This window comes from Protopterus annectens, chromosome 10.part0 (assembly GCF_019279795.1).
Source record: "Protopterus annectens isolate FY-2018-M chromosome 10.part0, PAN1.0, whole genome shotgun sequence".
Lineage (NCBI taxonomy): Eukaryota > Metazoa > Chordata > Ceratodontiformes > Protopteridae > Protopterus > Protopterus annectens.
The window spans coordinates 653,794,540-653,810,839 of NC_056744.1; the positions used below are offsets into that span (position 1 = coordinate 653,794,540).

Below are 16,300 nucleotides of genomic sequence, written 5' to 3' on the forward strand. Positions count from 1 at the left end.
CAAGACTGCTGTGGCAAAGCCTGCTCTAGTTTTGGAGTATAATGGTAGGTGGTAGTGCTTGGAAAAGGTATGCACAGAACTCCAAGTGGCTGCTTCCAATATATCCTTGGTAGGAACTCCTCTGAGGAAAGCTGCAGAGGTAGCTGTGGCCCTTGTGGAGTGAGATCTGATGCCTGCAGGTACAGTCTTACCATGAAAAGAGTAACAAAAGCGTATGCAGTGGGCTATCCATTTTGAGATGGTCTGTTTGGAAATTGGTTTCCCTTGAGCTCCTACAGCATAGGACACAAAGAGCTGTTCTGATTTTCTGAAAGGCTTTGTTCTGTCCAAATAATAACGCAGCTGTCTGTGGATGTCCAAGGAATGTAGTAGTCTCTCCCCTTTGTTTTGAGGATTAGGGTAAAAGGTAGGTTAAGTGTATAGCCTGATTCAAAGCTACCCTGGATACCACCTTTGGCATAAAGGACGGGTTGGTTCGTAAGGAAACTCTGTCCTGATGGAAGGTGATAAAAGGCTGCACAGCCATGAGGGCTTGTAGTTCCGATACCCTACGAGCTGAGGTCATAGCCAAAAGAAAAGCTTTTTTCCAGGACAAATATTGCAAATCTGTTGAGGCAGCTGGCTCAAAAGGAGGCAGGGTCAGCTTTTCTAGTATGAAATTGAGATCCCAAGCAGGTATTGGTTGTTTTCTTGGGGGTTTTATATTCTTTGCCCCTCTGAGGAACTGTCTTAAGAGGGGGTGAGAGAATAAAGGTGGATCAGTGTTGTATTCTGCAGAAATGGCTGAGGCATGGATTTTGATGGAGGAGAATGAAAGTCCACTGCTTAGCAGCTCAACTAGATACTGTAATATTTGAGGTAAATTCAGTTTTCCAGGATTCTGGCCCTTTTTCTCATTCCAGGCACAAAACCGCTTCCATTTTGCGGAGTAAGCTTTTCTGGTAGACGACCTTCTGGCCTCCAAAATGACATCCTGCACCTCCTTGGAGAGTAGGGTCTGCTGTGATGTTAAGGAATCTTCCATGCGGCCAAATTGAGTGTTTTCAGCTGACTGTGAAGAGTTTTGAAGCTGTGCTGAGTCAGAAGAAGAGGCATTCGAGGTAGGGTCCATGGAGGGGAATGCGTCGGGGCTCCTCAGGAGTGGGTACCAGTGCTGTCTTGGCCAGTCTGGAGCAATGAGAATCATCCTTGGTCTGTCTGCTCTGGTTTTTAGTAGAACTTTGGGCAATAGAGGAAGAGGTGGAAAGGCATAAACTGTCATTGTTGTCCAACTGAAAGAGAGAGCGTCCACTCTCCAGGCCTGTGGATGGAAAGTCCTTGAGCAGAATTTTGTCAATTGGTGATTTTTGTGGGAGGCAAAGAGATCTATGTCTGGCCTTCCCCATGCTTGAATTATCTCTGTAAAAACTTGAGGATGCAACTTCCATTCGTGTGGATCTGTCATATTCCTGCTTAGGTTGTCTGCCAGTGTGTTTTCCTTGCCTGGCAAGTACTGTGCTTGAAGTTCGATTTGTAATTCCAGGACCATGTCCCAAAGTGACATGGCCAGCCTGCACAGGGGGTATGAATGGGTTCCTCCCTGTTTGTTTATGTACCACATTACTGTGGTGTTGTCTGTCCTTATCAATAGTTGACCTGGATGCAGAAGGTCTTTGAAAGCTGTAATAGCATTTGTTACTGCTAGCATTTCCTTTTGATTGATGTGAAGGTGCTTTTCTTTTTGGGACCATCTGCCCTGAATGCACCAATCTGTCATGTGCGCCCCCCAGGCGTAGTCTGAGGCTTCTGTTGTGATGACTTGATTTGCTTGAGGCTTGCAGAATGGGAGACCTGTGTTTGCTTGGCATGCTTGAGTCCACCACAGAAATTCCTTTTGAAGACATGGAATTAGTGGTATTATTGTTTCCAAACTGTGGCTGTGTTGAGACCATAGGTTTTTCAGGTACCATTGAAGTTTCCTCATATGCAGCTTTGCACATGGGATTAGTAGGATGCAAGATGCCATGAATCCCAGAGCCTGCAGGATTTTCCTTGCAGTCAGCCTGGTGAAATTTGCTAGTGTTTTGAAGTATTGAGTTAGTTGCCCCTGCTTCTCTGGCGTGAGGTAGGCCATCTGGGTGTTTGTGTCCAAGTTGGCACCCAGGAAAATTATTTTCTGAGAGGGTATTAGCCTTGATTTCTTTTTGTTGACTGTGTATCCCAGAGAATTCAACAACCTTATTACAAAAGCCAGATGTTTCAGAAGTATGTGTTTGCTGTCCGCTTGGATCAGGCAGTCGTCCAAATATGGGTATATTTGTATCCCTTGAAGTCTGCAGTAGGCAATTACTGATGCCAGGCATTTCGTGAATACTCTGGGCGCAGTAGATAAGCCAAAGGGCAATGCAGAGAATTGATAATGGGTTGAACCTGCAAGAAATCTGAAGTATCTTCTGCAATTTTGTCTGATTGGGACATGCAGGTATGCCTCCTTGAGGTCCAATGTTACCAGCCAAGACTCCTTGCCCAGCATGGGAAGAAGCTGCTGTAATGTGAGCATCTTGAATTTTGGTACGATTAAAAATGTGTTTAGGATGGATAGGTCCAATATAGGTCTCCAATCTTTTTCCTTGCTTGGTACCAGGAATAGTCTTGAATAAAAACCTTGACCTTGTTCGTGAGTAGGTACCTCTTGAATAGCTTTCATGTCCATGAGATCTGAAATTCGTCTTTGTGCCTCTGCCCTTTGATTGTGTGGCAGGTTTGGCATGCCTCTCATTTTTAGAAGGGTGTGAAAATGGAATCTGTAGCCTCTGTTTATAATTTCCAGGATCCATTTGTCTTTTGTGACAATATGCCAGTTTTTTGAAAATAATGCCAGTTTTCCTCCTAAGGGTGCTGCCATTTGAGCCTTGCTTGGCATGCAAAGGGGAAAGTCATTGGGCTTGCTTTCTGACTGGCTGTGAACTATCCTCACACCACCTCTTTGTGTAGGAGCTTGCCATTGTCTGCCCCTATACGATCCTTGAGATTGCCCTCTGCCCCTCGGGCGCCTGTATCTACCTCTTTGGGGTCTGTCCGTGGCTGGAAAGGACCAATTTTTGGAAGGCCAATTTCTACTGAAACGTGGAGGATGTACCTGTAGAAAATCCTTCACTGTTTGCATTGATTTAGCCTTTTCCTCCATTTTCTTTAATACCTCCTCAGCTTTACCACCAAATAATACATCCTTTTGAAGAGGGGCATCTAGTAATTTAGCTTTGACATGATCTGGTAAGGTTTGCTCCTTGAGCCAGGCATGTCTACGTATTACTGATCCTGTAACAGCAGCTCTACATGAGGCATCTAGAGCATCAAAACCACATTGCAAGGTATGTTTACCCACTTGTTCTGCACTATGTATCAAATCCTGCAACTCCTTCAAGTCTGGTTGTTCAGGTTGTGACATTTTGCTTCTCAACTGTGATAACAGAAACTGTTGGTACTTTAGCATATGGAACTGGCAGTTTAATGCCCTCATGGTTAAGGTGGCCGAGGTGTATACCTTTTTTCCCCACCTTTCTAAGGATCTGGAGTCCCTCTCGGAAGGTAATGGGTTTTTTGCCGTGGAGGCCTTAATTCCCTTGGGGCCCTGTGAGATAGTTTCTGGGTCAGCTGCATGACTTTTGTATAAAAATTGGTGTGAGTCAGGAACCCGGTAATACCTGTCAGGCTTGACTGGTGCTGGAGGTAAAGAATCCGGGTTAAGGCAGGCCTCCAAGTACACATCATCTAGGAGGTCTAAGACAGGAGGTATAGCTAGAGGCCTGTGCTGAGGTAGCAAGAGAAAGTCCCTAAGCCTTTTCTTGGAATCTGAGTACTCTTGGCCTTCCCAGTGGAAGTGTTCCCTTAATGTATGCAAGGTTTCCCCAAATGAGTAATCCTCTGGGGGGGAGACAGAGGGAATGGACTCCTCAGCATCAGAATCTTCAAAAGGGGAGTAAGAATGTTCCTGTTCATCAGAGTGTTCTGAACTAATGGAGGCCTGGTCAGAGGAGGGGGATTCTTCCTCCACTCTGGGCCTTTTGTCCGGGGGGGGGGGGGGGTTGAGATCCCCTGATAAGAGTAATCAAATCCTCAGCCATTTTAAGCATCTGTTTTTTAGGCATGGGGCCTGTGGAGCTTGTCTCTTAGAATGCATGGCTGCTTTAGACTTAGTGAAAGCCTTGATAGAAAAAGAAGAGGAAGGTCTGAAGACACCTTGAGAGGAGGCAGACCTGTCTACATATTGAGATTCACCACCAAGAGTGGCTTCGGTATCTGTAGTCGGAGTGTGGGCCGAGGAGCCTGCGACCTCGGGCACTGAAGACACCGCCAATGAAGTGTCGTCGGTAGGCAGGGGCTGCGTAGGCGCCTCGCTGAGAACCGGACCACCTGTAGTAGGCTTTGGCGTGGTGTCGGTGGAGGCCGCGGACCGCGTGTGTCGGTCCTTATCTTTGCGTTTTTTAGACAAAACTGGAGTCGGAATATCCGACGACATAATATAGTTAAATTTTTTACCAAAATAATGCTGGGCGAACTCCGCCCGACGCTTAATGGTGCGTTTGTTGAATGTAGCACAAAAACGACAGACCGAGACGTCGTGGTCTGGGCCTAAGCAAGGAATGCAGAGGGAATGAAAATCCTTATGCGGTATTTGCTTCCCACAAGAAATACAATTATTAACTTTGTCTGACATCGGTCTGAGGCAAGAAAAGTTTCCCCAACAGGGTACTTAGCTTTAAAGAAGACTTCGGTTGCAAAATTTTCGTAATTTCAGGAGCTGGCCGACCGGCACTTGCGAACTGCTTCTGCTTCGGGCACCGCGCGGCAAGAAAGACTGAAGAAAATGGCGTTGGCTGGTTCTTTTATACCCCTGGCGCTCTGACGTCAGGGAAGAAGCGACGACAACCGGCGCCGGACCTAGACTTTGGAATTCGGCCGACCGAGGACCCGCCTGACGGCAGGAGAACCCATCTGTTATGACTGCAGCTGTATGCACGATGAACATCTTGTGGTGATCTTTGTTGGTTACCCTGATGAAAAGGCAGGCACAAATGTAATATGGCTCCTTCATATGCCAAAATGCATGTCAGGAACTGGACAAGCATTGTTTGATGCTTTAATGTCCATTCTGACACAATTTATCATTCCAGTTTCCAACATTGCGGGCTTTTCTTCAGACAATGCTGCCTCAGTGATTGGAAAACGCAATTCTGTGCTATCTCTTTTAAAGAAGGTGAAACCCACCATTATAAACACTGGGTGTCTGTGCCACCTGGTATAAAATGCACTACATTCACCAAATGAATAACTTACATCAGATGTGTACTGTCATTTCAGTTCCAATGCACAAAGATAACAAAAACTGCAATAATTTGCTTTGTTCACAGACACCGACCCCTTCAAGATTATTAGACATGCACCTACTAGATGGTAGAGTCTTGGGAAGGTAATTAACAGAACCCTGGACATGTGGCCAGCTCTAAATTCATATTTTTTTTGTCTGCAGTCATGGTCTGCTAAGACTGACAATTTCCAACCACCTGCAGAGTCATGAATTACATATGATTTTTATGTTTCTTAAGTATACACTGGAACCTTTACTGGAGTTCAACATCCAGCTTCAGATTTGAGAAAGTTAGCTAGTGACACTGCATGCCACTGTGCATAAACTCCTGCAGCAGTATGCTGCCGGACTACTCAGTCTTTCAGCTGCTGTCAGACTAAATCAAACCCAGTGATGTTTCAGTGTTGACTGACAGAAGCTCTGTTCTGCCAAACAGTGAGTTGCGCACTGGCTATGAAGTCAAATAGTACATGAATAGCCACGAGGAGGATATTGCTGGCACAGTTGTCAAATTTAACTTTTATATAAAAGTTACAGCTTTTTATGCAGCAGTAAACACTTAAAAAGTTTCCCATGCAGAATCACTTAATGAAAGATTATGCATTCTTTTTCCTGCCAAAAAATTGGACATTTCTTCCGAAATTGTCAGGGATGTTGTCTTCTGTCTGTCTGTGAAAATGATGTTGAGGATGAACAATTATTTGATGAGTTTACCCAGTATCAGACTGAGGACGCATGGAACCTGACAGGTCCAGTAGATGGGCTCCACTCATGTGTGTCCAAGTACTGGGCACACCTTCTGAGGGACCTTTGCACTGATGGGAAACTACCACTCTTTAAGCAGTTGAGGATGACTCTACTTTGCTCGTCACACTCAAACGCACAAGTTGAAACAGTATTTAGCATGGTATGGAAAGTAAAGACTGAATTGCATCAGTCTATCAGTGTAAAAACATTGAACTCTTTATTAGCAGTTAAAATGAACAAAGAACTAGACTTCTGTAATGTTAAGTTGCCAAAATAAGAAGTTATGTACTCACCATAACGCTCCATGTTTGTTGTCCATCTCGCCTATATTCTTGCTGGTTGGGTTTGGAACAGAATATTGTTCTGACTTGGCCTAACACTAAAGTGCGAGAGCTTCCACTGGCTTGAGGCTAACCCCTATCCCATGATGCACCAGGTAAGATACCCAGATCTTGTTTGCAATTGAAAACCTTATCAGTATGCCCACATGACTACACAATAACAGATGAAGGAACCAGAGACTCCAAATCAATATAACTATATACATATATGTGAAATATCCGCCTGGTCCTCCAGGAACAAAGGAGGGGGAAGGAGGGTGGGATGCAAGAATATAGGCAAGATGGACAAGAAGCATGGAACATTATGCAATGAGAATCATCTTGCTTTTCAATGTGCTGGCTTTCTGAAGTACTTTGGGTATTAAGGGGAATGGGGGGAAAGCCACAGAGTAGTCCCGGGGGCCAGTCGTGAACCAGTGCATCCCTTGGTGATTTCCCTGGAGGGGGAATGAGGGCAAAGTAACTGCTGCATTTGGCATTCATGGAAGTGGCAAAGAGGTCGCAGTAAGGCTGGCCCCATTTATGGAAGATCTCTTCCACAATTTCCGGCTTCAGGGACCATTCGTGAGGCAACAAAATTGCTCTGCTGAGTTTGTCCACTATCAGGTTTGATTTCCCCGGGATGTGCGTTGCTATCAGAAAACGTTGAGAAGTGACCATCCATTGCCACACCCATTGTGCCTCGTGACACAGGGGGTATGATTTTGTTTCTCCTTGCTTGTTTATATACCACACCACTGACATGTTGTCCGTCTGAATTGCAATCGTCCCTATCGGAAGACGATCTTGAAATGCCTGCAATGCATATATAGCACCATTCTCATCTCTAGGATGTTGATGTGCAAGGGGTTCTCATGCTCTTGCCATAGACCTTCAACCGTCATGCCCAGATAATGACCCCCCCCCAGCCGACATGGGAAGCGTCCATGGTTAGAATTGCTTTTGGTTGTGGAAAAACAAAGGGATGGCCAATACACAACTGCTCTGTTTCTAGCCACCAAGGGAGATCTTTCTTGCATGATTCCGTAATGATTATCTGATGTGATAGGGGAAGATTTTGCATTGACCACTGGGCAAAAAGTAATCACCGTAGAACCCTCGTGCGTAGCCATGCTAGGGGGACTAGAAGAATCGCAGCTTCCATGGTGCCCAGAACTTGTAATACATATCTGGCCTGGGCTTTTGTTTTTGACATCAATATCTTGACCTGGTGGTGAAGGGACTGTTTCCTGTCTGGGGTGAGTTTTGCCACTTTTTTTAATCCAATTCTGCGCCTAAGAAGGTAATATGCTGAGAAGGCGACAAGGCAGATTTTTTAAAATTTAATTGCTTAGTCTGGTGCAAAGTAACAATGTTTCGTCTCTCTCTCGTAGCAGCAGATGCTTGTTGAGGAGCCGGTCATCTAGGTATGTAAACACACGGAATCCCTGACGTCTCAAATAAGCCATGACCACTGCCATACATTTGGTGAACACTCTGGGGGCTGTAGTGAGGCCAAAGGGCAGGGCTTGGAATTGGTAATGAGTGGCTCCCAGCCGAAAGCGTAAATGTCTCCTGGACCTCTTGTCCATTTTTATGTGGTAGTATGCGTCCTGGAGATCTATTGAGTACATCCAATCATCTTTCCCGAGGAAGGGGAATATTGACTGCAGTGTCACCATCCGGAACTTTGATTTCTTTACAGGTTTGTTTAGTTTGCTGAGATCTAGAATGGATCTCCAATCCCCTGTCTTCTTTGGAGCTAAAGAGAATCTTGAATAAGTTCCGGATGCAATTTGGTCTGCGGGGACATGTTGGATGACTCTTTTTTTCTAGCAAAGTGAGTACCTCTTGTGTTGCATAGTCCCATTGACTGGGTGGAAGGTCTGGTATGGACTGGTTTACTGGAGGGGGTGGAAAAGGGTATGTAATAACCTCTGGATATGACTGTCTGTACCCAATTGTCTTGGGAGATTTCTTGCCAGGCACTTGGGTACAGCGACAAAAGCCCCCCCCCCCCCGACTGCCTCCAGAGTAGAGCAGGTGGGCCTTCTTTCAGGAGTGCTAGAAGGGCCTCTCAGAGAACGTATCTCTGTCGCCCTGATTCTGCGCCCCCCCCCGTGAGGTTGGCATCTTCCATTATCATTTTCTCCCCTGCCCCTGGGGGGAAATGTCACCATGTGCGTCAGAGAAATCTGTTTGGGACTTGTGGAACCACATCTTCCCATATTTCTGACCCTTAGGATAGAGTCTAGATGGGGTGAATAAAGAGACTCCAACAGCAGATAAGATTTTCCCTTCCTGCTTGCACCTTGTCAAAGTATCTTTCACCTTTGGTCAAAAAAAGGCTGAGGCATAAAAGGGGGCGCTGGTAAAGGAAGATCTGAAGGGTTCAGCAAAGTTGCAAAGACGCCTCCAAGAATGTCACCTAAGGGAGATTCCTGCAGCTGCTGCACTACTCGCTACACTGACTGCATAAGAAATCAGTCTCATGGAGGAGTTCACAATGGAGTTGAGGGTGGAGAGCTGAAAGGAAACTTTGCCTGCAGTCCTCGAAGCTACAGAACCCTGAAAGGTATCTCCTACCTCCTTCAGAAGATCCTTTTGAAGCCTCGTAAAATGGGTGAGATAGTTCAGCGACCGCAGGGTAAAGGCCGCTGATGAAAAGGCACGCTTTCCATATCTGTCCATAGTCAACTCTTTGTTAGGAGGATGAACAGATGAGGAGGTCTCCGATAGCTTCTTTTTTGTGGCTGCCACCACCATCATCGCATTTACGGAGACTCCTTCTCTGTGGGGGCACTTGCAGGATATGACACTTAGAAGCTGGTCATACGGGGGAGTAACCCAGGAGGTGGACGGGTGAGACCCAAAAGCCTCTAGGTATACCGATTTGTCCTCTGAAGGGTTGGTGGGCTTCCAGCCACCCCTCTGTTTCAGGATCTCAAGGATGTAAGTGAAAGAGACATCCTCAGAGGGGGACCATGGGGACCCATCAGACTCATCCAAATTGTTATCTAAAGAGACAGACTCAGGGGAGTCTATGTGCTTCCTCTTACATGGTCTCTTCCGAGGGACTTCCTCAGAAGGGTACTCTGGGAAAGTTTTGGAAGAGGTGCCGCCGCCCACAGGGGCTTCCTGAGGCTCTGGATCTCGATGCTTAGGGGGTGGAGGGGATGATGACACCAACACAGACGCCTGGGAGAGAAGAGAAGCTGGGCCCGACAGCGGAACTGCCTGGGTCGACAGCACTCTCTCTCCATCAGTTCAAAAGCCCTCCTGTTCAGCTCCGAAGAGGTCTTCTGCTCTGAAGAGGCAGATGACTGACTTTGAGGCAAAGCGGGTGGCTCCAAAACTGATGTAGGAGCCGAGCTGAACCTAGCTGAGGCACAGAAAGGCAGAGTAGGATCGGAAAACTGTCCGAGTCCGCTCCCCTCCCCAGCCCTAACTGGTGAGCGTCGACTCCTAGACTCCTCGACGTCTGAAGGAAGCAAGAAAGTCAGAACCGACGAGTCCAAAGGGGCCTTGGCACCGACACCTCCACTACCATCGGGTCCACTCTCTCTGGCTCTGAAGATTCCAGGGTGATCGGAGGAGGAATCAAAGTCGATGTATTCTGGAAGGCTCCGATTCCTTTGGTTCCAGAGACATAAGAAATTTGGCCAGCGCCAGTGTTTGGAGCAGTCTCTTCACCACCCGCTTCACATCTTCATCCAACAGACTCCTGGAGGAACAGGAGGAAACTGAAGGAGATCTCGTCCTCTCCAGTATGGGAGATCTCAACTTCGCAGTGACAGGCTCTAAGACTAGAGACCATATCTTGACTATCAACTCAATCGGCTCCACTGACACCTTTGGAACCGAACAGACACGTTTCAACATTTTGGTTGACTCCAATGTTGGAACCGAATCAGCATGCCTCTTATGATTTTTGCCAGACTTGGAAGAAGAGGAAGAAGCTGAGGGAGATTTGGAGCGCTGGGAACCCTCGAGAGCCTCTGAAAAGGGAACCTTAAGCAAGCCTCTTACAATAAGCTTATTCCTGCGCTCCGACAAAACTCTGCACTAAACCCATGGCATATTATACAGGGATCCTGCAGGTGCAGAGTACCAAGACAATAAACGCAACTAGTGTGACTGTCTGTAATCGACATTTTTGGACTACAGTGATCACACTTTTTAAATCTTGACCATTTAGGTTACCTTTCTTTTGGATCCTTTGACATTTTGGTCAGAAATTACCACACTATGCTGTCTACGATTATGGTGTCTATGACTAAACAAAGAAAGATCAAGTCCAACACTACCTGATGAAAGCATTTTTTTGTTTTTTTTTGGTAGAAAAAGAGAGAACAATTTCTCTAACTTAAACGGGATTCTCTATAGTGGGAAGGGCGCACACATACAGGGGAAGGAAAGCAACCTTCTCACTTAAAATGGGTCTCTCTGGGCGGCGGGAACAACACAACTACAGTAATGGGATGGGTAGACGGGAAAACACTAATCGCACACACACAAACCAAAGACTAAGAGAAAAACCTTATCTGAAAGTAATATAAGAAAGATTTTCTACTTAAGACAACGAGCCAGCTGAAAGTCCACTCGATCGGTTAAGCGGCAAACAAGATCTGGGTATCTTACCCGGTGCATCATGGGATAGGGGTTAGCCTTGAGCCAGTGGAAGCTCTCGAGCTTTAGTATTAGGCTGAGTCGGAACCGATACTCGGTTCCGAACCCGACCAGCAAGAAATACGGCGATATAAGACAACATAACATCATGTCTTAAATGCTGCTAAGAAAGCCATGACAACATTTAATAAGTGTGCATCTGATGCAACTAAAGTATGATAGGATGCTGTTCATGCACTTTGTATATGTGGAATCGATTGTGTGATTTATAAAGAGCCTGTTTCGAAAATGTAGTAAATGTTGTAAGTGGTATTAATGACCATGTGATTTTAGTTTTAATTTTGTACAGAAGTGTTGTTGCATACACTTATGGTGTGGTTATGGTATTGCAGGTTACAAAATAACAGTTTTGGATCTGACTCAAGTATGTCTTATTGAATTTTACAAATATTCTACCAGGCTCCATGGCAAAGGTGTGTTTTGTGCAGTGCAGAAATGTGATGTTCCACATTCTGATGGTTTGTCACACATTGGTAGGGTTTGTGCTGCACATTGGCCTTAAAAGGTTGAGACCTATGGTCCCCGATTATTTTTGGATTTGTCCCTGTATGATTGATTAAGTGTAAAGTACAAATACAGATACTAATAAAGAATTCTGTACTCAACTGATTTTTTCTTCTTACCCACAAAAAATAGTTGCAGTCTGGGACTGTTAATCACTTGCTGTACATTTTAGCAATGGCAAAATAGATCTGAAGAGGAAGGACCTAGGTGATGCACTGTGGGTAAAATAGAAGGACTCCGCAGTCTGAAAAAGTTTCAGGTATCCTAATGCTTGACTGCTTTAGTCCTGCTATTTTTGGGATGGCCCTACTCATACCGAATTATTTCTGGGGCAATACAGATGGGAGATACAGTGGATAAAGACCAAAAGCACATACATTTAAGATTAAATAAATCTGAACTAGGTACAAAATATTTATTGCAGAAGGCAACTACTTCATATTGGATAACTTTGAACAACAGATGAGTATAGGAAAATGCCTCAACCCTCATAAAACTGATTTAATTTTACCATGAAAATCAGAATTCTCAGGAAAAATTCTATTTTTTTTTTAGAATCTATGACAGTTCACCAAAATTCCAGCAGTTGAAAAAAAAAAGACTCACTATATCCTCACAGAATCATTCAGTCAATGACACCCAAGTATGAAGCATCCCCTCACCACACACACCCCAAAAAGTATTACAAACTCAGAGCTGAAGAACCCCAAGGATTATATTTGACTGAGGTGTACCTTCAGTGACTATCAACATTTGACAAAGGGGACTGGGAATCCTCAGGCACATTTAGTGTTGCACTATACCTCGTAATTCTTTGCAAACTTGTACAGAAATTATTTACTCTAACTTGAAACATGGAAGACAGGGATGAATGCAAGATGACAGCTTCTTCAGTTTGCCACACAAATGCAATTAAACAAAAATGGTTGCTATGAAAAATAATTTTAAACTTCTGCAGAATGTTGCTTAGTCACTATGAACTGTTTATGGGAATATATTTATTCTTTGTTGAAGTCTCCCTTTAAAGAAAGCATCCTGGCAGCAAACAGTGAGGTTTTCAGCAGCAACTTACTTTTGAGCGAGCGTAATGAGAAATTTGATACACTGATAGCAGCGACTGCTGTCCACGTTATTACTTTGGTGCATCAAGGCTGTGGAGGCAAACAGTATAATGCAGTATTAAACTCACCATTCATTATATAGATTACATGTACAGTTCAGCAGATGCTAGAGAATTACATGGAAACTTAGAAAAGCAACTTTAGTAATCAAGAGTCATATACTTGAGTGTGAATGTTGTTATTCCACAATAGCAGCACCACTCAGTACTGCCTGCCCCTAAGCTAATAAATAATACAAAGACTACATAAATAAAACAATTGCATCAAAAATTCATCTGTAACAACTGAAAAGAATCACTCATTTTCTGCCACAGCAAATATAGCAGAGCTGTGCAAGACAGTTACCAGTGCAGCAGATATTTGAGAGCAGGCAGAATCTCAAAATGGTGTGTTCCTTACTTCTATGCTTCTTACACTATTATTTTTACTAATCATCCTGCTAGTTTTCCTGCTGTTGTATGTCCTTACTGTGTACAGATAATGCTGGTCTTGCACACATGCCCTTACAACAGATTCAAGATCAGTATAAAAAGTTTTATTCATGTCATCTTCTATCAAATAAAAAAATTAACTTATGTTAACCAAAGTGTGCAATAATTAAGTGCAATTCTGTAAGGTCACCACAACAGTAAATGCAAAGTAAACAACAAGCTATCAGTACAACATACGTAATAATTTCTTTATTTTTCCACATTCTGTTCCATCATGCCAGGCTAAAAGTGCTTCACAAGCCATATTTTTGGCACAACCACTCTTTTCTTCCACTTAGGGAAAGAGTTCTCTAACACATTAAGCCAAACAAATTGTGATCAAAATTTAAATCCAAAGGAGGATGTTGAGAGGGTATCCACATTGACACAATAGTCTCTCCTTTTAAGATTTAATGTTGTGATGGGTACCTTATTCCACTATGCTACCTTATAATCAACATTACTCATCTCTGGGCACAATTCTGAGTAGTCAAAAAATGATTCCAGATGGGTGGGTGGCCAATACATGATCCCCAGCAGTACAGCCCTACCAAAACCTGTCCTTCACCTAGACTGGGCTTGTGAAACCTGGCAAATGTGTACATATGACTAGGTCCCAGCTTGCTTATCAATATACTTATTTTTGATGTCTGGGGAGAACTTATTGGGAAGTGTGCATTTTCATAGGTTCATAGAAGGTTACTAGGCTAACAGCCCTAGAGTCCTTACAAGCCTACCCATATTTATGCCGAGTTGCCACAGTCAGTTGTTAGGTTAGTGAAGTTTGCAGAGATAAGGGTCTATGGTAGTTAACACCGACTTCCTCTCTCCAGGAGGGACATGGGCTCCACCCCAGGAGTGAATATCTGGTCACCCATCCATTGATCTAGGTTGTGTCTGAAGACGGTCAGGGAGGGTTTTTGTTTCACGGGAATTGGAAGCTTGTTCCAGAGAAGTGTCCATCTCTGGGTGATACATCTCTCTCTCTCTCTCCAGCATGACCTGTTCATGTCAGAGGCTTGGTTATGATCCCTTGAGTGAGTGACCCTCTTGCAGTTTGATTTACGAATGTGTAGCATTTCCATCAATGCTGGGTCAGAAACTGTCCTGTAAGCCAGGTACAGGTCACCCCTTAGCAACCTGTAGGAGACACAGTACAGTGATATGGCTTTCAGTCTTTCCCAATAAGACTTGCTTTTTGTACCCTGTAATTTCTTGGTGCAAAACCTCTGTGGTCTCTCCAAATTGTTGCTGGTGTTTGGTGAGGAACATGCAAAAGGGAGCAATGTACTCAAGTACTGGTCTGATGAGGGCAGAGTACAATGGAATTCTAACATCCTCAGTTACAGATGTGATGCCTTTACTTATAAGATGTGCCACACAGAAAGATTTCCTTACTACTGTGGATACTGGTGGTCAAAGTTCAGATTGCTATCAGCCTGAGTACCCAGATCACGTACCACTGGTTCTACAATTTAGGTAGTGCTGTCTATAATGTAATTAAGCAGGATTGTTAGCTTTCCTAAAGGGAATAATAATGCATTTTAGGTATATTCTGTGGCTTTGGAACCAATCATTTGTCTGCATTAACCCTGTCTGCAGTATATTAACATCATTGGGGGACTGTATGATTGCTCCAAATTTGCAATCAACAGTGAACCTGGTCAGCCACAGGCTGTCCAGGTTTGTCTTGACTTCTGAGAAATAAATTCAGAAGAGTAAGGGCCTAGCACAGAACCCTGTGGTATGCCACAGGTAACTGGTCATTAGATAGAGGGGAAGTCATCCACTTTGACATTATGTGTCCTGTTGGTGAGCCAGCTGGCTATGCATCTGGTACTGTACGAGTTAATCTCCAACTGGGAGTGTTTCTCTATAATACCCGAGTGGTGGATTGTGTCAAATGTCTTGGCTAGGTCAAGATAAGCAGTATGTGTTGTCTTTCCCTCATCCAAGGCCTTGGTGACTCTTGAAAAAGTCAACCACATTTAACAGGCATGATCTACCTTTAATGAATCTGAACTGGGTTAGGTCCAGAGTTTGGAGATTACCTATGTCCTTGTTAATAAGGTCCATAATGATTCTTTCTATGGCTTAGCATATAGCGCTAGTCAGGCTTAGCCTATAATTCCCATGGTCAAATGATGGTCCCCCTTTGGGCAGAGAGATTACTGTTGCTGTCCTCCATTCTGCTGGAACACAGCCAGTTTGCAGGCTGTGGTTAAAAAGGGATCCAAGTGGGTCTGCTAGGTTATGTTTTAAGTTGTTTAAAAGGCAACCTGGGATGTTGTCCGGTATCACTGATGCCATGTTTTTGGCCTTGGAGAGCAGTGAGATGACCCGCTCTCTTAAGATAACAGGCTGAGGAATGGTGGCAGGTATATATTGGGGGATGACTGGATGGGACAGGGGGGTGAATTTTGCTCCAAATCTGTCAGCTAGCAGGTTGGCTATTACCTCCAGTTGAGTATGAATAGTGCTATCTACAACCAGTTCAGTGCATAGCTGGGTATTCCCTTTTACATTTTGGAGATAGCTAAAGAACGCCTTGGGATTATCTTTAGCTAGGGAGGCTATTTTTGCTTCGTAATTAGCTTTGCAGGATTTGACAAGATCTCTAATTTAAGTTACAGAGGAATTTCTTCCTCTGCTGAGGCAGTTCCCTCTTGCACTTGGACATTAGCCTCTTTCTCTTGTTGCATAGCCTGTTTATACTAAGGGTCCACCTGGGTGGCTTGTTCCTTCAGGAAGACCTAGTTTTAATACAGTCAGGTACAGCCGATTTTATACAACCACTTAAGTGGTTATACAGGGCATTGGTGTACACCTCCACATAGCAGTCCATGTTATCTGCATTCAAGGGGGCTTTGAAGCTTCTTATACCCATCCCTTATTAGGAAGTAATTTGTCTTTGAAAAATTAAGCATTTTTGAGCTTGATGGGGTATCTCATCTTATATTTACATTGAACGCGACTGACTTATGGTCCAATCTTACCAAGGAGGACATCACACGAGGGGAGGGGGGGGTACAATGCTCTCCCGTGTTAGTGAATGCTATGTCCAGGACACGAGTCTGTTGTGGGTATGTTGACTACCTGTTC

At 44.4% G+C, this 16,300-nt stretch overlaps 1 protein-coding gene across 1 annotated transcript in view; it reads right to left on the bottom strand.

The window, feature by feature from the left end:
* Window positions 1–16,300, bottom strand: part of USP24 (ubiquitin specific peptidase 24) — a 4,679,666-nt gene that overhangs the window by 194,305 nt on the left and 4,469,061 nt on the right. The window contains exon 63 of the mRNA XM_044085508.1: window positions 12,680–12,758. Within this exon, the coding sequence (XP_043941443.1) occupies window positions 12,680–12,758 (79 nt within the window). The remainder of the gene's footprint in view (window positions 1–12,679; window positions 12,759–16,300) is intronic.